The sequence below is a fragment of the Magallana gigas genome, chromosome 8 (genome assembly GCF_963853765.1).
Source record: "Magallana gigas chromosome 8, xbMagGiga1.1, whole genome shotgun sequence".
Classification (NCBI taxonomy): domain Eukaryota; kingdom Metazoa; phylum Mollusca; class Bivalvia; order Ostreida; family Ostreidae; genus Magallana; species Magallana gigas.
Genome location: NC_088860.1, coordinates 47,159,920 through 47,183,091, shown reverse-complemented (window position 1 = coordinate 47,183,091; position 23,172 = coordinate 47,159,920). Strand labels below are relative to the sequence as shown.

The 23,172-nt window shown below is 38.1% G+C and overlaps 1 protein-coding gene across 1 annotated transcript in view; it reads right to left on the bottom strand.

The window, feature by feature from the left end:
• Positions 1-21,983, bottom strand: part of LOC117690512 (dynein axonemal heavy chain 2) — a 36,176-nt gene extending 14,193 nt beyond the window's left edge. Inside the window, 35 exon segments of the mRNA XM_066070096.1 lie at positions 199-409; positions 583-728; positions 1,626-1,758; positions 2,137-2,276; positions 4,472-4,632; positions 4,999-5,166; positions 5,536-5,685; positions 6,461-6,591; positions 7,014-7,099; positions 7,195-7,383; positions 7,714-7,818; positions 7,969-8,193; positions 8,626-8,824; positions 9,489-9,733; positions 10,184-10,342; positions 13,053-13,330; positions 13,647-13,764; positions 14,045-14,260; positions 14,440-14,565; positions 14,885-15,037; positions 15,330-15,457; positions 15,716-15,896; positions 16,103-16,399; positions 16,684-17,115; positions 17,484-17,576; positions 17,921-18,138; positions 18,523-18,661; positions 19,066-19,246; positions 19,493-19,575; positions 19,671-19,808; positions 20,252-20,389; positions 21,034-21,125; positions 21,128-21,194; positions 21,647-21,841; positions 21,936-21,983. Of these exon segments, the coding sequence (XP_065926168.1) occupies positions 199-409; positions 583-728; positions 1,626-1,758; positions 2,137-2,276; positions 4,472-4,632; positions 4,999-5,166; positions 5,536-5,685; positions 6,461-6,591; positions 7,014-7,099; positions 7,195-7,383; positions 7,714-7,818; positions 7,969-8,193; positions 8,626-8,824; positions 9,489-9,733; positions 10,184-10,342; positions 13,053-13,330; positions 13,647-13,764; positions 14,045-14,260; positions 14,440-14,565; positions 14,885-15,037; positions 15,330-15,457; positions 15,716-15,896; positions 16,103-16,399; positions 16,684-17,115; positions 17,484-17,576; positions 17,921-18,138; positions 18,523-18,661; positions 19,066-19,246; positions 19,493-19,575; positions 19,671-19,808; positions 20,252-20,389; positions 21,034-21,125; positions 21,128-21,194; positions 21,647-21,841; positions 21,936-21,983 (5,769 nt within the window).
• Between the last annotated feature and the right edge of the window lie 1,189 nt (positions 21,984-23,172).

The window sequence follows — 23,172 nt, the reverse complement described above, 5'->3', positions numbered from 1 at the left end:
TATAATCATATTGTTCACATATTAGTCATTTTTTGGTGGAGAGGTGCCTCCACAATAAATGCAGAGAGGAAATTACTGACGTGAATATTTATGAATGTATTGATTTACTAGTTAATTTAAATTTCTTTCTTTGAATGTTGAAGCCTTTTTCTTCAAAATCTACACTATGACACCCGACAGTTATTTAGCCCCCATTACCTTCTGTTGTTCGTCGGCCTCTCGTTTCTGCTGTACAATGATCACCAGGTACTCGTCACACTGCTTCTGGAACTGGGCCACCTTCGTCTTCGCGTCCTCCAGCTCGATCGACATCTTCTCAACTTTCTGTCTCGTGTCGTCTATCTTACTCAGACCGTTCCTCAGTTTGTCGGCTGCTCCTCCCAACTCGTTCTTCTTGTCAAACAGCAGTCTAAGAAATCACATCATAACAAAATATACTTCACGTCTACTGATCCCTGTCACTGGAAATACTCTGACCACTGGAAATTTACAGTTTCACTACATTATGCCAATTACTTCACAATTGCACACATGTTTAACAAATTCAATATGAGATTTATGACAAGAGAATAAATTGTATACTTCTTGTATCCAGACACCAGTTCCAGATAGTTGGTTGGAGTGACGTAGTTATGTCTGCGGAGCTCCGCCAACATCCTCTTGGAGTACTCCGATACAGACTTGTGCATCACAGAGAACATCTTGGCTAACGATGGCTTCAGTTTGTCCTGAAATTGAAAGAACTCTCGATTAGTCCAGTTTTTTATTATGTATATGAAATATTTTGTAGGATAAAACACATCATTAACTGATTAATTTTTTATATCAAAGGGGCATGGTCACGATTTTGGTCATTTTTGTTCTTTCCGATTTTAATATTTGCAATGCTTCAGTAAGACATTTTCAATAGGCAACCAAAATTTGAGTGTTATTCGTTGAGTTATAAGCAAGTTACAGAGCTTGAAATTCTTTGCTATGTAAACAAAGCGTTTGTTTATATTTTAAATGTTAAAGTTGAAAATTCCAGTTGTAGACCTAAAATGAATGTGTTAAACGTTAGAAACTCTTTAATTATGCTTAAAATAAATAAAAAGATGGACAAATCAGGTTGAAAAAGATTTTTTACTGGTATATTGAACCTATGTAAACAAAAACAGGGCACGAGCCTAATTGTTTACATGACAACGAATTGTCAGCCATGTATCTTGCTTATAACTCCACGGACGACTCTCAAATTTCAATTGATCATTTATTTAGAAATGCATTTCTAAAGCATTGTAAATAATAGAAACAGAAATATAGATTTAAGAGTATTTTTGGTAATGAAAAAAAGTTGTCATCAATATTAGTATAAAAGTTAAAAACTAGTCTCTCTTCTATGCGGTATTGATAAAAGGATAATATGCTGATAGAATATTGACATCCTGGCAGGATCTTGTTTTGGGGGAGACATAACCTCACCCTCAGATTAGCATGATCTTATTGCACAGTGAGGCCGAGACCTTGACAATTACTTTACTCTTTCCTTTGACTCCAAATAGAAGATTTTGGCAAGATCTTATTTTGGGGTCGTTAGATTTAACCCCTCATCTGACCCCCGAGAGAAACTTGTCACTAAGCATTACCTCCTCCTCTGACCCCAGAGAGATCTCACTCAGGTACTTGTCTGCCACCTCCAGAAGGGCGTCGGCCGGCCACTCACTGAACCAGTCAATGGTCGTACAGTTCACAAACGCCGGGTACATACGGATACGGTTCCTGGAGAGATCAAAGGTAGATATAATAGCTGTTAAACTAAGATATTACTTCCCAAGATATCGATCCCAATAAATTCAATGTCTAGATTCCAAGATTCAAGCTGCCTCAAATATATCAAGGAATGCTGACACAATAATTAATTTTATTGAAAAAGGAATACGTGTGGGTTTTTTTTTTCATTTTAAAAATGAAAAAGGAAAAAAAAATGAGCTATTACCCTTTCCCAAATTAAAATTTAGTCATACCCTTTTGTTGTTTTGTTTGTTATTTTTGTGCATATAAACTAGCAGTAGATTTAAACTTATATTGCGTTAACATATTTTGTTTACTCTCTATAAAAGGTATTTTGAAAAAGTATACGTGAGGTTCTCAGCTCACCTGAAGGGCTCTCCCACTGGACTCATACACAGCACAATGTGCATATTGGCTCGCACTCGCTCGATCAAGTATGCAAAGATGCTCTGAGGGCTGTCGTCTACTCCTTCTTTCTTTGCGATGTCACTCAGAGCATTTCGCACCTGGGATTGTCAAACACAAGATGCACAAGATAAAATGATTGATAGCAAGTCTCTATAGCCAGACCTGCTATGTGTCTGGCTACTCACTGCTAAACATTGTACATCATGTGGTTGCTCATAGTATATCATTGTCAGGCTGCTTACTTTCTCTTTGCTTTTAAATTAATGTGTTAGTGCATATTTATCCAAACTTAATTACAAAATTCATTTAAAATAATGTGTCTTTCCTTCATTTTAATTAATTTAAATGATTTTTTTTCTTTGTAGAAAGTAAAACTCTTTCATTATATTTTATCTGAAAAATTACATCTTCAATAAATTTAAATTAAAACACAAGTTCTTTATTTACATTACAATAACGCTGTACCATTGTACAAAGTGCCTGAGCAAAGAGAAAGAAATTTGGTCCGTGTATTATTGGTTTCTGCACTACACAATGCCACAACAACCACAGTGTCACACATGGATACTGTAAATGGGGATATTTCCACGCCGATCTACGCAATAATTAACTCAAAATTCATGGATAAAAAAACATTTTACCCAAAATATTCATTTGCAGTCAAATCAGCTTGACATTACTTTTAAGAGAATTTACATTCACCACTTTAAGTTTTTGCATTTTTTTTCTGCGTAATACTATCAATTTGTGGAAATAAACAAGTTTACAGTATCCGTCGGTGATCAGACTTGTCCACCTGACCACCAATCAAATCCGAGTAAATAGATGTACACGCTAAACTACTGTGTCAATAGATTAATCATTCTCCATCAATTAACACTGATTAACAAACAGTTCAAATGTCAATCTCTGCATATCAAAACACAGCTATTAATTGCTTCACAACACATGTGCATTAAAACATAAAAAGCCATCAATCCAATTTTTTCTGGGGGGGTTTTAATATTAACTTGAATCAATATAATAAATTATTGCTGAATGATAAATTGAATCAAATCAAATTTTTTGCAATTTGATATATATTTTCAGTCTTTTGATGAGTTAATATTACAGCAAATTACAGAATACCGGTAGAGTTTTCAATAGCTTGCTAGATTGATCAATAGGGTATTCAATTTGGTCAGCAAGGTATCACATTAGGTTCAAATCTAGGTCATGTGATTACTCAGGTATGACAGCAATAGAGTGAATTAATCTGGTTAACATTTGCACGTTTTGGGCCTTTTTGTTTCTCTCTGTTATCCTACATTACTGCTATTAAAGTCTGAACTACTTAAGCAGTCAGCACAAAAAATAACTATTAGTGCTGTAAGATGCATAAGATGCACCAGGAATCAGGGAACCAAAATGTTTAATGATTTTTTGCAGGGAAAAATATCTCCTTTTTAAAGTTATGCTTTTCTCTTTTGTTTGTTTCTTCAGAACTGCCTTTTGAATTACATTTTTTGAAAAACAAAATTCAAATTACTCCAAGCAGAATTGATGCTCTATAGAGTCCAGTGCTGTCCAGGTGAACATTCTTTTTAAAAGTCTATGAATAGAATAGCTAACAATAGGAGAGAGTGTTCTAGAGGTTTTCTTTGTGTAAAATGAATGGGTTGAGAGCAAAATAACAATCTACCCTTGAGTAACCACAGGACCTAGATTTAAACCTGATGAGATACCTTGCTGACCAAATTGAATACCCTATTGAGCAATCCAACAAGCTATTGAAAACTCTACCGGTATTCTGTAATTCGCTGTAATAAATTAAACATTCTGAGTGTGGGACCAGTGATTCTGAGTCTCCTTGTGTGTGTTCAATACAAGAAGACACTAAACCTACCATGTTTAACAATTTTTTATATCTTTAGTGAGAGTAAATTAATTTATTAATTAATCAATCAATAAACTTAAGAGACAATTTCCTTCAGATAAGTATCGCACATAAGAAATTATTGTGTTGGTTGTTTATCATAATTAATGTTGTTAAACATGTTTCCAACTGAATCATTAGAAATGGTAGGTTAGTGTCTTATGAAGCGGTGAGACCCACACAGGTGGTGCTTATGTGGGACCTACACAGTGGTGCCTAGAGTGGAACCACACAATGGTGCCTAAAGGGGAACCATACAGGTGGTGCCTATGGGGAACCCACACAGGTGGTGCCTATGTGATACCCATATGGCAGTGCCTATGTAGGACCCAACACAGCTGTGCCTATGCGAGACCCACACAGTGGTGTGTATAATACCTCCTCAAACTCGTCTGGCTTGTACAGGTTGGGAACCTCCCCACTGCTTAGGACGTTGTTGATGTCCTCAAGGAACCCTTCCTCTACGACCTGGGTGTCATTGAAGATGAACACGGATGTCTTGTTGTCTACGCCTGCCTGCCAGTACAACCGCTTTAGATCTACAACCACAAATAATGGTGGATCTGTGACATCAACAACTAAATGCTATTATTTGTTTACTATGATATATACCCTCTCTGAATTTGTTTTTGCTGGTTAAGTTCAAGTAACCATGAAACTTATCATCTCTGGAAATTTTGTTTGTGGCTGTGATCTCTGTTCTCAATAATCACCGTCTCTGAACTTGTTTTTGCGGTAGTTTTGGTGTTCTAAATACTCACCGCCTCTGAACTCGTTTTTGCGGTAGTTTTGGTGTTCTAAATACTCACCGTCTCTGAACTCGTTTTTGCGGTAGTTTTGGTGTTCTAAATACTCACCATCTCTGAACTCATTTTTGCGTTAGTTTTGGTGTTCTAAATACTCACCGTCTCTGAACTCGTTTTTGCGGTAGTGTTTGGTGACCTCGATCTGGAAGGTTGTGTATTCACAGATGTAGGCAGAGAGTCGGGTCAAACTCTGACGTCCACTGCCTCCAATACCGATCAGCAACATGTTCCCCCGGGGCTGTCTGATCACTCGGACAATCTTGGACACTAATAGAGACAACAAATCAAATCATTCGACAATGTGTTGAAAAGACCTCAAGAAATACATTACAAGCAGAAGAGGTAAGCTATTCTTTGTTAGTATTAGAATAAGTGTCAATCATTTTGTACTTAATTGTACTCCTTATTCAAAGAGTCATCATTTATTATAAGTTTACCATAATTAAACAATAAAACCATCAAACAAAATCATTGCAAATCTTCTGGATCAAATTCCTTTCATTTTACAAAGCTTCTCAAAATATTTTATAGCTTCCATTCAACATTATTAAAGTTGGAATGCAGATTTTTTGGTTAAAATATTGTTTATAGCCTCCTGAATATGTCATTAAGTAAGTTACTGAGATGGGCGCGTACCGTGTTCGATGGCGTCCCTGAAGAGTACGAGGTCCATGTTGATGACCCCCGGGGTACTGTTGTACTCCTCCAGGAAGTCCGTCATCTGCTTTTTCAGCTGGCTGATGTCCTGAATGTCCTCGTACACGTTGTCAGGGTTCATGTAGTCACCTGTGTACAGAAAACATTATAACTTCTTTATAAAAGTGTTTGGACATGTTATTTTAGAAAGTGTTTGTCAGTACTCTCAGTACCTTGAATACTCGCAAAATAGGGAGCTGCTCTTTAGAACAGATGTTGTGGTTTTTCAGTACTCTCAGTACGTTGATTACTCATCATTTGTTGGGACAGATGTTGTGGTTGATAGTTTGTCAGTACTCTCAGTACGTTGATTACTCACCAAATATGGGCGGCTGTTTGTTGGGACAGATGTTGTGGTTGATAGTTTGTCAGTACTCTCAGTACGTTGATTACTCACCAAATATGGGTGGCTGTTTGTTGGGACAGATGTTGTGGTAGATAGTTTGTCAGTACTTTCAGTACGTTGATTACCCACCAAATATAGGTGGCTGAGTGTTGGGACAGATGTTGTGGTAGATAGTTTGTCAGTACTTTCAGTACATTGATTACCCACCAAATATGGGTGGCTGTTTGTTGGGACAGATGTTGTGGTAGATAGTTTGTCAGTACTCTCAGTACGTTGATTACTTACCAAATATGGGTGGCTGTTTGTTGGGACAGATGTTGTGGTTGATAGTTTGTCAGTACTCTCAGTACGTTGATTACTCACCAAATATGGGTGGCTGTTTGTTGGGACAGATGTTGTGGTAGATAGTTTGTCAGTACTTTCAGTACGTTGATTACTCACCAACTATAGGTGGCTGTTTGTTGGGACTGATGTTGTGGTAGATAGTTTGTCAGTACTCTCAGTACGTTGATTACTTACCAAATATGGGTGGCTGTTTGTTGGGACAGATGTTGTGGTACGTCTGATCAAACAGAGTTCCCAGCTTCTCTGTCATGATGTTGATAAACGTCTCTGTGTCTTTCTCCTCGACCAGACGGTCAGAAAACACCCTGAGAATAAACACAACCCACACTCAAAAACATCATCTACAGATTCATGTTTTCTACCATAATCCTTGCCAGGTCATTTCCTTGCCTGATAATATACATGCACAGTTCAGTTTTTGGTTGTGTAACTCAACTTTTGTTATCTAATATAATTAACATATTCAGAGCAAGCTTTGCCCTCTATCACAGTTTAATTCAAACCCTGCCACAAATATCACTTATATTTCAATGAAGATATAGTTACCATGCACAAAAACTTATTTTTAGGGGGGGGGGGGGGAATGGTGATGTTGATGGTGCTACGTTTGTTAAAGTTTATCAGTACAAAATGGGTCTATGGTCAGCACTTTTCTTGAGCATTAGTGGAAGCTATAAAGACTAAACCTTGGCTGTAAGGGGGGTCTGTGTATTGGGTGCACAATTACCTGAAGCATTCATGGATCCAGAGTCGAGTCATGGCGTGCTTTGTATCGTGGAAGTCTTTGTGAGCTCTCAGTAAACCTTGGAATATCTGCAAAATAAAATTTAAATCTCTCATTCACAAACCCTCACAATAAAAGTTATTGTGAAATCACAAAAACACAGATGGAGGCCTATTAAGGGTACCTTGGAGATGTCCCTGAGGTTGAAGAGGTAGTGTATCTTGGTGGGTGTTGGCAGGAACTTCTGGACGACCGCCTCGTACATCTCGATGGTGGCCTGAGTCATGATGTCTCCGATCGGCTTCACCTCTTCTTCAAAGTCCTGAAGCTTCTGGTTGATCATGCTGCCGAAGATTCGCTTGATCTGGGACTCCTGTTATACACATAGAAACAATTATAGAGAGATAATACACACATATAGTTAGACATAAACAGAGAGAATAAACTATTGGTGTATCACGCTGCTGAAGATACGCTTGATTTGTGACTCCTACAATAGTAGAATAGGAGATATGTTATACCTGATCTGGGATTCCTGTAATTTGATCACTAATACACGCACAGAGAATAAAAGATCTTGTTTATAAAACTGTAAGATTTTCAAACCAAACCTTACACACAACATAATTGAGCATTTAATACCTTGCACATTTTGGATGTGATACACGTTTGATGGTAGTAAAATTAATAAGAAGAATCTTACGTGTGGGAAGGTCATGTTGATGAGGTTGAAGCGGCTCTGTAGTCGTCTGGAGATGACCATTCTGCCACCACCGGGTGGTCCCATACCCGCCAACAGGAACATGTCCTACAAACACCAAAACAGTAGAAAAAATTAAATATAATTATTCTATCATTCGCAGAAATTGATATAATTGGGTGGGAGACTGTATAGAGGGTATTGGTAATCAGGTTCTACATTGATGTTTAGTTCAAGAGAAGATACAAGTCCACTGACCTTGATGTACTTCTGAGTCTGTTTCTCGCGGTCGTACCAGAAGCCGTAGTCCAGCCACAGCTTCATCAGTTCCAGAGGCGGCTGCGAGCCGAACGTGTCCTTGGCCGGCATGTTGAAGTCGTCCATGAAGGTCAGGAGCTTCTTACCCCCGATCGGGACGTACACACCCTTGGTTCTCTTCTCCACACGGCTCTCTATGATGTCCTGTACATTGTTGGAGGAAGTCTACAACAGAGAATACCACAGTTTATTCTCTGCTTCTATAATCACATCAATTCAACCCACTGCTACAAGAAAATTTCAAAAGGGACTATTTTCTGGCTCATCTGTTTAAATCTTATCCCACTTACATCATTTTGTGATTAACCACCTGACATGCAACTGTACAGGCACATACCTAAGCGAACATTTTACGTACCTAAGCAAACATTTGACTTACCAGAGCAGATATTTTGACATTCCTGAGCAGATATTTTGCATTACATGACAGTACATTTTGACGTACCTGACATGTTGACAATTACCTGATAGGACATGCTGACATACCTGAGCAGACATTTTATACATACCTGAGCAGACATGTTAATGTACTAGTGCGGACATGCTGACATACCTGAGCAGACATGTTGACGTACCTGAGCAGACATGTTGACGTACCTGAGCAGACATGTTGACGGTCAGGAAGCTGTAGACTTTGGGGTCCAACTTGGTCAGTGTGTTCTCCACCATGGAGGTTTTCCCGGTTCCCACGGGACCGACCACCATCACCGGATTGAAGGATCGGACGAGGGCAGTCACTAGATACTGGTAGCGGACCGTGTCCACGGTGGGGACGATCAGCTTGAAGAACGGCACACTGAAAGGAAGAGGGCAGGAATTACATATCAATAATCAAAGTACTGAAGTACTGACGGGAGTTGATTTTATCGTTTATCATTTATTTAAAATCAACGATATGTGACTTTTCATGGCAAGTAGTATCAGTAATCGAAATATTTCTGAGAAATTGTATGGATCCATGCAAGATCGAACTCTTGTCTTGTTCAACTAAACGCTCGGCTGTCTCCATTTATCTCCGACAAGCAAGAGAGACTCTGTTTTGTCGGATACTAACGGAGACAGCCAAGCGTCTGGTTGAACGAGACTACATTGAACTCTAGCGTAGGAATACATATGACTTTAAAAAATATCTAAACTGTTCGTACAATTTAAAATCTTACTATTTGTTTGGTATCAATAAATAAGTTTTCTTGAAACAATGCTTCAGAATACATATCATCGAATTTATCGATTATTTTCAAGAACTAAGTGTTGTCAGCGGTATTGATTTGTGCTTAGGTCCAAACACTGTTTCACTTTCGCTTTGCACGGGTAAGTGCATAGGAGAGTTGATTAAAATCAACTCCCAAAAAGTGTATATCTTGGTCCTCAACAAATTATGTTGATTCAGAGTAAATTATTGTTGATTTTGTATGACAACAACAGTATCACAACAGTATATGGAGGCAGCTATGTCTTACTTTTGTTGGTACTTCCAGCCCGTCTTGAGTTTTTCTTCCCAGTGGACCCAGGTCTTGCCCTTGGGGTCGACGTAGTACTCGTATATCATGTCTTTGTTGGGGAAGGTTCCCTCCATCTCGCGGATGTAGTTGTCAATCTTCTTCCGTCCGTCCTCGTCCACGGAGGCACAGATCGACCAGATCATACAGAACTGGAACCACAGCTCCACCATCCGTGTGAAGTTCTCGCTGTCATGAGGATCCACCTACAATCAAAGTACCGAATGTACTGACAGGGAAAATAGTACTAAAACAAGGAAAGTACAGGTTCTCCAAAATGAGTTTTCTAAACATAACTAACACCTATCTTCACAAGAGAGAACTCTTAATTAAATTCTCTACTTAACATATTGACACAATTTTTTTCAAACTCATAGCATCATGATACTTAATAATTATTTTATAGCAATCTACACTAATCAAGGTTTTCATTTTTTCATATACACAAAAACTTGTTTATTTAAGAAAAGAACTCAATGTCTACCCAAGTTATGCGAGTGTAACCTGGGTTGGGGCAGTTTACACTTTATAATCCGCAAAGTGGATTATAAAAAAGCGTAAATTGCTCCAACCAAGGTTATACGAGTTTACAACCAGAATTAAATTACAGGTATATACATCTAACGTTATCCTGTTCTTAGAATCAGTAGACTTACCCCATTTTCTACAGTTCCCAAGGAATCAAAGAGTTTACAGAGAGAAGACACCCCATTCAGCTGAGCGATGGTAATCAACTCCTTGCAGTTCTGCTGTTTGAAGTCCAGGATCTTCACCAGATATTTCTCAAACAGTCGGCGAAGCTCTTCCACAAGGGGCTGATAAAAAGAAAACATCTGGATATCACAACATGCAATCAAATGAAATTTAAAATTAAAATCTTGAAAAGAGTCTAACATATGAATATATGTATATGAAACAAACAATACATATTTGTCTCTGATGAATCTGTTTGATGAGTATTTTGGCCAAAGTCAACTTGTAATGTTAGATCACCTATTTATGATTTACTTATAAATTTAATTAGAACATCATTGTGTTTTCTTTATGACATTTTGGTGCCTTAGTTTTGTTTTAAACAAAAAGGAAATTTCTATCTCATTATCCTTCTTAAGTACATGTGTACTAGGCCTGAAGTCTATAAGTGTCAATGTTTTACTGTACTAGGCCTGATGTCTATAAGTGTCAATGTTTTACTGTACTAGGCCTGATGTGTATAAGTGTCAATGTTTTACTGTACTAGGCCTGATGTCTATAAGTGTCAATGTTTTACTGTACTAGGCCTGATGTGTATAAGTGTCAATGTTTTACTGTACTAGGCCTGAAGTCTATAAGTGTCAATGTTTAACTGTACTAGGCCTGAGGTGTATAAGTGTCAATGTTTTACTGTACTAGGCCTGATGTGTATAAGTGTCAATGTTTTACTGTACTAGGCCTGATGTCTATAAGTGTCAATGTTTTACTGTACTAGGTCTGATGTCTATAAGTGTCAATGTTTTACTGTACTAGGTCTGATGTCTATAAGTGTCAATGTTTAACTGTACTAGGCCTGATGTCTATAAGTGTCAATGTTTTACTTTACTAGTCCTGATGTGTATAAGTGTCAATGTTTAACTGTAGTAGGCCTGATGTCTATAAGTGTCAATGTTTAACTGTACTAGGCCTGATGTGTATAAGTGTCAATGTTTTACTGTACTAGGCCTGATGTCTATAAGTGTCAATGTTTTACTGTACTAGGCCTGATGTCTATAAGTGTCAATGTTTTACTGTACTAGGCCTAATGTCTATAAGTGTCAATGTTTTACTGTACTAGGCCTGAAGTCTCTAAGTGACAATGTTTTACTGTACTAGGCCTGATGTGTATAAGTGTCAATGTTTTACTGTACTAGGCCTGATGTGTATAAGTGTCAATGTTTAACTGTACTAGGCCTGATGTCTCTAAGTGTCAATGTTTTACTGTACTAGGCCTGATGTCTATAAATGTCAATGTTTTACTGTACTAAGCCTGAGGTCTATATGTGTCAATGTTTTACTGTACTAGGCCTGAGGTCTATAAGTGTCAATGTTTTACTGTACTAGGCCTGATGTGTATAAGTGTCAATGTTTTACTGTACTAGGCCTGATGTGTATAAGTGTCAATGTTTTACTGTACTAGGCCTGATGTCTATAAGTGTCAATGTTTTACTGTACTAGGCCTGATGTCTATAAGTGTCAATGTTTTACTGTACTAGGCCTGATGTGTATAAGTGTCAATGTTTTACTGTACTAGGCCTGATGTCTATAAGTGTCAATGTTTTACTGTACTAGGCCTAATGTGTTTAAGTGTCAATGTTTAACTGTACTAGGCCTGATGTGTATAAGTGTCAATGTTTTACTGTACTAGGCCTGATGTGTATAAGTGTCAATGTTTTACTGTACTAGGCCTGATGTCTATAAGTGTCAATGTTTAACTGTACTAGGCCTGATGTCTATAAGTGTCAAATGAATGTTTTACTGTACTAGGCCTGATGTCTATAAGTGTCAATGTTTAACTGTACTAGGCCTGATGTCTATAAGTGTCAATGTTTAACTGTACTAGGCCTGATGTGTACAAGTGTCAATGTTTTACTGTACTAGGCCTGATGTCTATAAGTGTCAATGTTTTACTGTACTAGGCCTGATGTCTATAAGTGTCAATGTTTAACTGTACTAGGCCTGATGTCTCTAAGTGTCAATGTTTTACTGTACTAGGCCTGATGTCTATAAGTGTCAATGTTTTAATGTACTAAGCCTGATGTCTATAAGTGTCAATGTTTTACTGAACTAGGCCTGATGTGTATAAGTGTCAATGTTTTACTGTACTAGGCCTGATGTCTATAAGTGTCAATGTTTTACTGTACTAGGCCTGATGTGTACAAGTGTCAATGTTTTACTGTACTAGGCCTGATGTCTCTAAGTGTCAATGTTTTACTGTACTAGGCCTGATGTCTATAAGTGTCAATGTTTTAATGTACTAAGCCTGATGTCTATAAGTGTCAATGTTTTACTGTACTAGGCCTGATGTCTATAAGTGTCAAATGAATGTTTTACTGTACTAGGCCTGATGTCTATAAGTGTCAATGTTTAACTGTACTAGGCCTGATGTCTATAAGTGTCAATGTTTAACTGTACTAGGCCTGATGTGTACAAGTGTCAATGTTTAACTGTACTAGGCCTGATGTCTCTAAGTGTCAATGTTTTACTGTACTAGGCCTGATGTCTATAAGTGTCAATGTTTTACTGTACTAGGCCTGATGTGTATAAGTGTCAATGTTTTACTGTACTGGGCCTGATGTCTATAAGTGTCAATGTTTTACTGTACTAGGCCTGATGTCTCTAAGTGTCAATGTTTTACTGTACTAGGCCTGATGTCTATAAGTGTCAATGTTTAACTGTACTAGGCCTGAGGTGTATAAGTGTCAATGTTTTACTGTACTAGGCCTGATGTGTATGAGTGTCAATGTTTTACTGTACTAGGCCTGATGTCTATAAGTGTCAATGTTTAACTACCTTGTTGTCCTTCTTCTCCAGCCAGGACTCCACGTACGGCTGCCAGCCGATGTCTGCATAGTCCGCGAACACCATCCCACACCGCGACACGGTGGCAGGCGAAGCCACTGCCAAATCCTCCACCTCAAACAACAGGGACACCTGCTCGGGCATCGCGATACGTTCACCGTTAATCAGCGTCAGGATCTTGTTATCGTCCATCACAGAGTTCATGCTCTCGATCCACAGTGTGTCCACTGGCCCGTCAAACACCAGCCACTTCTCGTCCGGCTTCTCATCTATTCAACAGGGAACAATAACTCTATACTCATTCCAAATATAACTATTGACCATTATGTTTTGGAGCATTAGTTTTGATATGTATCATTCTGTCCTGCATTTTTGAAGATTAAGGAGGCTCTTAATTTTTATGAATTAAATAAAAAAATCATAATCAAAATCTAACAAATACAAATTTCAATCCTTTGAAGTCATCTAGATTTTAAATGGTTGAATAAGTGATTTGCTAATCCAATATTTAATACTGTAATATCAAAGCCAGATATGATATAGAAATGAGTTAACATAATGGTAGTGCTGGATTCTGACACGGACCTGCACAGGTCTGCCTCATCACGCTGGAGAGGACCCCGTCCGTCCACTCGTTGGTGTTGATGTCAAACTCTCCATACAGCTCCCCTAGAGACAGAGATTTGGGATTCAGAGGGAAGTCCTGGAAATAAGCAAACATCATAAATATAAAATAAAAAGTTATCTGGCTTTTTTAACATTACTTTAAACAAAAAATGAACAGCTCTAGTTTGGACAAATAAACATAACTAAATACTTATAAAACTGATCATATTTCAATTATTGGGGAAACTCTTCTCTTTTTTATCTCTTCATTGACAAATTGTTCATTCACTTTCTTTAGGCTAGGCACCAATAATCTTGTTAATCAAATTATGAAACTGATCAGCTTCTACTCCAATCAAGAAAAATAAAAAACTGACCTTGACTGCCTGATAGGCGGCGCCCTCTTTGTTGAGGCGTGTCATGGACGCCTGTAACATCCTCCAGCAGACGGTCTTCCCGGACTGGGTGTTTCCGACGATCATGACGGAGTGGCGGGAACTCTTGGTCTCGTAGAGCTGGATGATCTTGGTCAGTGTGTAGTTGTTAACCTGCAGACAGTTGGCCTTCAGCTCCTCTGTGATCGCTTTCTTCATCTACAAACAACAAAGAAACGCATTAATTTACGAATATTACCCAGTGTAAGGTCCTAGTATGTGTAGTCCCAATCATATAATGTCACTCAAAAAATCTGTTAAAATTGCTTACTTCTCATTTCAATATATTTAATAATCATCAATAGGCCATAAACCCTAATTATTCTGTAAATGAGTACCTCTGAGTAGTCAATGGTGGGTGTCTCCACCCCGGGGAACAGATCGGACATGATGCCGTTAAACAGCGGTAGATCCGTGGACGTCAGCTTGGCTACGTTCATGTCCTTCATTGACAGGAGCAGAATCTACAATCAACAATACACTATTAAATACAATAAATACCTTCAAACAATAATTCATAAATACAATAAATACCTTCAAACAATTATTCATAAATACAATAAATACCTTCAAACAAACAATAACATGTTAATCAATAAATACTAAAAAATATACCATCCTCATGCGAGGGTTAACATGCATTAACAACAACAGTCAGGTCATGAAGTCAATTTCAGTGAATAGCTTGTCTGATGTCATTTCTATGCACTGGTCTGGACTTGATTTTTTTTTTCAAAAGAACTGCAAAATTTGTTCACTGCCAAGTGTCATTTTGTTACAGACCTCCTCGTCTGGCATGGTGGGGTTGGACCTCTTCTTTGAGCCGGCATAGCGGAGCACGGACACCAGGGCTCGGAGTCCGAAGTCGTAGTGGTCCTGTTTTGACAGCTGCTGCTCGGCCAGGGAGTATAGCGTGTACACCTTCTTGGCCAGGACCTGTCAAACGAAAAAACCATGACATTATTAGATGTCCCTACAGAGTCTGTACACCTTGGCCAGGAGCTGTCAAACGAAAAAACCATGACATTATTAGATGTCCCATCAGTGTCTGGACACCTTGCTTATTTCATATTATTTTGATAGTTATACATGTATTAATATATATATATTAGAGAAGATTATAAATGTTAATTAGCCTACACAACAGTGACTAATCAATAGTTTATGAAACCAGTATCTAATCAGAATCTACATCAAAGACTATAAATACACAGAGTTTATTACTCACCCTAGTGTTGCCGAAGCCTTCTCCGAACAGAATGATCTCAGAAATCATGCCCGAGTCTGGGACGACCATAGCGATGGGTCGGAACATGGACTTCAAGTTGTCCGGTAACTCCGTTCTACCCGCGTAACCTTGACAACACAGACACAGATATCACACAAGTACATTACTATGTAACAATGTAATAAAACAGAGACAACAAAAACTGTCCTATTCATAATTGTTCAATATTAATTGTTTTTCAAAGATATGAGGTGGAGGTTTGTAATAAGGGCTGTATATTTTTGGGCAAACTTTCATCTTGCATATTTTGTAGAAATATAATATGCTCAAAACTTTCACTATTAACAGCAATATTACATTTATAAATCAATAAAAGCAATACATACCAGGGTTCATGGTGATGAAGATTCCACAGGACCAGACCAGGTCAATCTCGCGCCCCTCAAACACGAACCGTGCCTGACCGGTGGAGAGAGCCAACAGAATGGCCAGGATCTGCTGGGCGACCACCGACAACACTTCAATGTTGATTCTGTTGAATTCGTCAAAGCAGCCCCAAGCTCCAGTCTTTAATCAATGTATTATATTATTAACTTAAAGTAAAAACTTTAAGAGTCAACAATTTGAAATGCAGCCTCTTATTTTATCTAAGTTGTTATACACTGTCAGTTAATTGTAAACTTTCATATATAATATACAAAGAACAACTAACAGTGTAGACAATGCTCAGGTAAAGGTAAACATACAGCCTTAATACTCATCTCTTGACGTACCTGAGCCAGACCGGAGAACATTTTGCCCATGGACTTGTAGTCCAGACCCTCAGAGCAGTTGACGACGATGACATACATTCCAAGGGATTTTCCGAGATCCTTGACGGTCTCTGTCTTGCCTGTCCCGGCGGGACCCTTGGGGCTTCCCCCGCGGTGTAGGTGGAGGGCAGTGGTCAGGGTGATGTAACAGCGGTCAGTGAGGGGGGTGATGACCAGACGACCTGAATTACCCAGGTATTCGTAACCGTACGGGAACTGGGTGTTGGTCTGCTTCACTACACAGTTATCAATAGGAGGCTACAACAGAGTAGGGTTAAGACAATAAACGTCATATAACTCATACAATAAATGAAAAGTTTTAGAACTCTAGTAAGAGTGATGACAAGGTTGAAACACTCATTATACTAGTTCTCTATCAAATGATGAAGAAATATGAAATCCAACAAAAATCAATTCTAATCACAAGTGTTAAAACCACAGTCATTGGTCAATTTTTAATTTGTAGGTTAAAGTTCCTTCAGAGAGGTAGGAATTCTGTTTATGGTATTAGATATCCATTAGGATTTCCCAGAGTTCCTCACCTTTTCCCAGTAAAGCCTAAGCTGACTCAGCCACTCGAACGCGTTCTCGTCGGACACGCCCCCCTTAATCAGCTTCTCTATAATGTCCCTAGCGTGGATCTCAATAGTCACGAGAGCCACGATCTTGAGTCGCTGCATCTTTTCCAGTTTCCCCCGGATGGCCTCCGACAGTTTATTGAGCATGGCCACCTGTTTCTTTTTCATGGTTTTGAGGGCTTTCTTATCACCGCGGTCCTTGGTCAGTCGGAGGGCTTTCTCCACGTCGGCGGTCCACTGGATCTGACTGGCGGTGATACACAGCTGGCCGGGATGGTCCTTGATCCACTTGTCTCGCTTGGTCATGCCGTGTTTCTGTTTCAGGTTCCCTTTACATTTCTTCAGCTCGTCCTGTAGCGTCCATCTCATGGTCTTCTCCACGTCACACAGCCACGACTGGAACAGACAGACACACAGATAATATCAGTACACACAGAAAGTATTCAATCCTACACTACAAAGTTAACATATTAAATCCTAAATCAAAAACATTGAGCTTAAACAACAAGAAAGGTGTTAGTGTCTGTTTGCATTATGTCACGACAGATTTTTCTACAAATCGCTCCTTAGAAATGCTGACTAAATCTTCTCCACACACCTCCTCTTATAAATTAATTCAATATTTCCTGTTGCTTTGAAAGTTGCAAGATTCATGACAAAATGCATCAATTTATCAAGAACTCCATTATCCCCCCTTAATCCCCCCCCCCGCACACACACACACACACACAAAAAGATTTCTGTAGTATTTAGTTTTAATTTACCTCCACAGGTCCGTCCAGGTAGACGGGTCTCTCGTACGGAACGACCTCTCCGTCAGACGACACCATGGCGTTCGCCTCCCACTTCAGTCCTGGCTGTAACAAAATATTATTTTTAACATCATCAATTTGATTTATCGACATGTACTGTAAATTATTTTTAGTTCTACATGGAAAATAAAATCCTTCTGCAATCATAATTATATTTTATCTCAAGATTTTATTCAGGCTTTAGATTTAACGAATAACATTTAAGTGCCAACCAGTTTCTATGAAAACTAACTTTTTTGCAAGCATGTCATTTTTGCCCAAATATGTCATCTGCAATACCTCAAGATTATATTATAAAATGTTTTCTCAAGACATCATTGATGTTCAAACCAAAATCATCCTAATATTATAACAAGTGTTTGTATTTAAGTGTTTCCTTATTTATCTACCTTGTTCATCTCCAGGCTCTTGATATTGTCAAAGCATTTCTTGAGGTGAGGCTGCACTGCTTTGGGGTTTTTAGACTGACCCAGGATCTCCAGCAGGTCATCGTTGGACAGGAAGTAGAATCGTGGGAAGATCTGTCGCTTGGTCTCCAGGTACATGTCCAGGGATTTCTGGATCTCCTCCAGTTTGACATTCATGTCATTCAGTTCTTCCAGTAAACCTGTTGACACAGAAAAGTCAGTTCTTATTAAGCTACCACGTAGTGTACTGGTATCTCAGTTCTTCCAATAAACCTGAAAACATGCAAACTAACTTTTATTTGTGACCACTTTATTTAGCAATTTGCAGGAGATAGTTTCTTTGCGGAGACTAATTTTTGTGATTAAGATATTACAGTAACAATATACCGGTACCAGAGTCGTTTTAGAACTGACTCGCAGGAAGAAATATTCAGGATGACAAGGATCTAGCAAAATAAAATATGGTTTGCAGTACAATTTGTAGTTGGAAATGAACATTGACAGACATCCATAAATCTGCTCTAATCTGTTGATTTTACAGGCCTAGTTTATCCAGTTAAATACAGGGTGATCCAGCCCCATACCTTCGTGATGGGTTCCTCTGAGGGCGTTCCTGTCCTTGTTGAGTCGTGTCATGATGACCTTCCACTTGGCGTTCACGTCGTCAAAATCTGCCGACTCGCGGGGCAGCTGTTTCCTAATGTCCTCACCCAAGAAAATGTTCTGCAGGCAAGATGTACACAACAAATTAAATTACAGACATGTTAAAGTAAAATTTGTTAACTCAACTAATGATGACATCTGTAGCAGAGCTAAGCATGTTATGTCCTTATGTTTAATGGGTAAGTGAATTTTTCGTACTAAATACAATTTTTAAAGGTGATTCAATCTGTTAACAAATATGTTCATGAAGCAAAAATAACTTCATTTGATCTAGTAACAAGAATTTTTTACCAAAGTACAACTTTGAACAAGAAGTTTGTTTTTAGTAAATAAAAGAAAAGGAAATCTTTCATATGACTGATTAAAACTGATGACAAAAACAAGAATTGTGCCTGTTGATACAATATTTTTCAAATATGTAATTTTATAACTAAGTATGTAGCTATATCCCCCTCCCCACCCACCTCGAGGTACATCCACTGTCTCTGCACTGTTAGCAGCATCTCCACCACCTCCAGAATGTGTGACAGAGTTCTCTCCCATTTATCCACTTCCTGTTCGAACGCCTTGACGAATCGGGACGCCTTCATCGTCGACAGCTGAACCTGATTGTCTTCCAGGGCCTGGAACACATCGTCTGTGCTCCTGTAATTAAAAAGTCATGCTAATTAATTAACTGTACCATAGTAGCACCAAAATATTTAACTAGGGACAATTGATTACTGGCAGTCGGAAGATAAAACCAAAGACTGATTTTCACAGATCAAATCAAAACTGTGTGAAGTGATATAAAAAATTTGACTTATAAGTGTTTTCCAGGTTTATGTTTATACATCCACCTATCCAAATGTTAAAGTCTTGAAGGTCAAGGTCATGATACTGCGGACTCACCTGACTTTGTAATGACCTCTGTCCTTGTAGGTCGTGATGTCCAGTTCCGTGCTCTCCCAGGTTTTGGCAATGGCCTCAATACCCTGTAAAAGGAAGATTACCAAGGTTATAAGAAGAAATGTGAACAATTTTTAACACTGGGTAACAAAGAGATATTAGACAAAGCTAAATTTCTGACCTGTTCAATGGCCAATTCCTTGGTGGCAGCACCAGAGATGTCGCCGATAGTCTCAGCATACTGATCGAATCCAAACTCAATGATCTTCTCCAGGGTAAAGTCCACAGATTTGTGGTCAAACTGTCGCTGCATCTCCGTCTGTTTGAAAAAAAAGTGCTTTCATGATGTCCAGTTGTTGTGCAGAGAGATAAAGATAAGGCAGTTGCAATCATTACAGTCACTGCCAGATAATTTGATGAACAATTATCATTCCCACAATCACAGTTTTTATAAAAGAGTACCGATATTCAGAATTCACCTAAATATTGCTGACTATGTCTTTAAAATATTACTGCCCACTTCTTTTTTCTCATAAACGATATTGATCATCAAGATTTTACTTAAACACTAGTGTATAAAAATTGCCTGACCCTACAACAATGATCGATGCCTCCAATCAGAGTTTCTTACCTGGATTTTGTCCCAGTGACGCAGCCTCAAAACTTACCTGGATTTTAACCCAGTGATGCGTCTTACGACTTAATTGGATTTTGTCCTAGTGATGCGTCTTACAAATTACCTGGATTTCGTCCCAGTGATGCGGTCCCAAGACTCTCCTGGATTTTGTCCCAGCGACGCGGTCTCATGGCCTTATTATTCAGATCCGTGATCAGCGGCATGGTCCTCTTGAACTGGTCCACGCGGTTCTTACTGGTCTCAACCACCTCCCAATTCTTGTCCTAAATCAAGGTCAACAACCAAAACCATTAGACATCTTTTCTCGTTCCTTGATAATCTCAACATTTCATATATTTCTAGCTTTAACTCATCAACATTCTCTTATCTTTCTCTTTATTCACTTTCACCAAGTACATCATTATTCAATGATTTAAACATTGTGCAACAATATAATTACTGATAGACCCTCAGCTTAAACTGATCAATCAGTTCTTTGCTCATCTGCCATAATCAAAATGATAGTTTAATGATTGCAACATAATAAAATTATAGATCCCTATTCTGCACTGATAAACATGATTTTTTTTAGTTGATCATCTTTCAGTCCAGTTAGTTCATTATTAATTAAAACTACAACATTACACATTCCCCTGACTGAACTGATGAACCAGCTACTAAATTAAACAGTACAGATTCCCCGACTGAACTGATGAACTAGCTACTAAATAAAACATTACATATCCCAGTCTGAACTGATGAACTAGCTACTAAATAAAACATTACATATTCCCCAACTGAACTGAGGAACTAGCTACTAAATTAAACATTACATATTCCCAGTCTGAACTGATGAACTAGCTACAAAATAAAACATTACATATTCCCAGTCTGAACTGATGGACCAGCTGCCAGCTGTTCCCCTCACCTTGAGTTCCTTGCTCATCCTGTTGAGCTTCTTGAAGATCGACTGAGACGAGTTTTCCACGTTCTCGGTCTGGAGCTCAGTAAATGGTTCCCCTTCCAGTCGCCCCACAGTCCCTCCCAGTCCTTGTTCAGGTTCCAAATCGTCTCGATCACCTCCAGATCCTACAACAAAACCAGAAAAAGGTCACAAAGAGATGGATTTACATGTATAACATATCCCAATCGTCTCGATCACCTCCAGATCCAACAACAAAATTGGTAATAACAGTTGATTGAATATTTACAAAAGAATGGAAAGTACCAGACTAAAACACAACTTACACTTTAAAAAATAAGATCCTGCAGATTTAATAGGAGAAATCTTAATTGTTTTCTGCTTTTCCATTAACATTCCATTATTGATATGGTTCATAATCCATTGAACAACTGTTGGAACTGAGAAGCTCAACAATGAAATTCAACAGAAAATGGAGCTCAAAGTATAATGATAAAACTGTAGCAAAGAACAGAATATTAATTTCAATTAAGTCAAGAAGCATTACTCTTACTTATATCCATGTCTATCATCTCCCCTTCAGGGAGCTCTTTTGTAACAAGAAGTTAATTTGACCCACCTTCTCCAGGTTTGCGATCTCCTTGGAGGGGGGCTGGTCGATCTTGAAGATGTTGAGTCCCTTCCTGATCTCCTGCTCCTGTTTCTTGAGAGCCTCCATCTGGGCGGGGATGTTGTTGATGTTCTCCAGGGCCTCCCCCGTGGAGATGGTCGACGTGAACGGACCCTTGGTTGTGAACTCATCCACCAGGTGGTGCTATGTGAGAAATATTTTTAACACCTACAATCCAAGAGTTTGACATATTTCCCCTTTGATATTGCAAGACCAAAAACTTATATAAAACAGATACAATTTTGCTTTCGGAGTTTGTAAATAACTTTGACCAGTAGGAAGTCATTCTGGTATATACATTGATACATAAAGGGAAACGACCTGTTTCCCCGTAAACCATATAGGATGGTGTACTACTTTTTAAATTAAAAACATATTTTAAAAATTTTAAATGTACACGTTCAATAACTTCTATATTTTCGTAACCCCAAATTTCGCACCCATACAATAACACTGGGACTACAATTTTATCAAATAAGTCAAACTGACAATCGACAGGTAAATTAAATTGTCTTATTTTTCTAATAACACTGTACATTGCTTTCTGTGCCTGTTCACACAAATGTTTTTTAGCTTTAGCAAATGATCCTGTTCTGGAAAAGATTATACCCAGGTATTTAAAATCTTTGACATTTTCTATAGCAACCTTATTGTAATAAAACACATTTTTCGGTAGAGGGCCTTTTGAAAAAATCAAAATTTTTGTTTTGTCAGTATTGACTTGTAACTTCCATTGACTACAATATACATAAAATTCATTCAGTGCATTTTGGAGGTCTTCGGCAGTCTCAGTCATAATTACAGTATCATCAGCATAAAAAAGGATAAACAGTTTCATATATATAAATAATTCATTTTCTATAGCATCAGAAATACTCTTGAGACCTTCAATGTTTTTGTCTAATAAGAAATTCTCCAAATCACTGATATACAATGAAAACAAAAATGGTGATAGGTTTTCGCCTTGGCGAACTCCAACATTACAGTTTATAAAATCAGATGTGGTACCATCCATACTAATAAGAGATTTAATACCCTGGTACATATTTTTAATATAAACATAACATTTTCCACTAATACTATTTTTTGACATTTTGTACCATAATCCACTTCTCCAAATAGTGTCAAATGCTTGTTTACAATCGATGAAGGCACAAAATAATTTCTTTTTCTGTTTCATAAAGTTTCTGATAAAAACTGCAAAGTTAACGCATGATCTAGGGTAGAATAGCCTTTTCGGAAACCAGTTTGGCTCTCACTTATTATATTAATCGCATTTGCATATGCTTCCAGCCGTGTGCTTAAAATAGATGTCAAAAGTTTACCAAGACAACTTAATAAAGTTATAGGACGATAATTTTCAGGTTTCGTAGGGTCCCCTTTGTTTTTATAAATAGGCTTTACAATTCCAATTAACCACTCGTCTGGAACAATACCACTATCAAAAATAACATTAAATAATTTTTTGTACACTG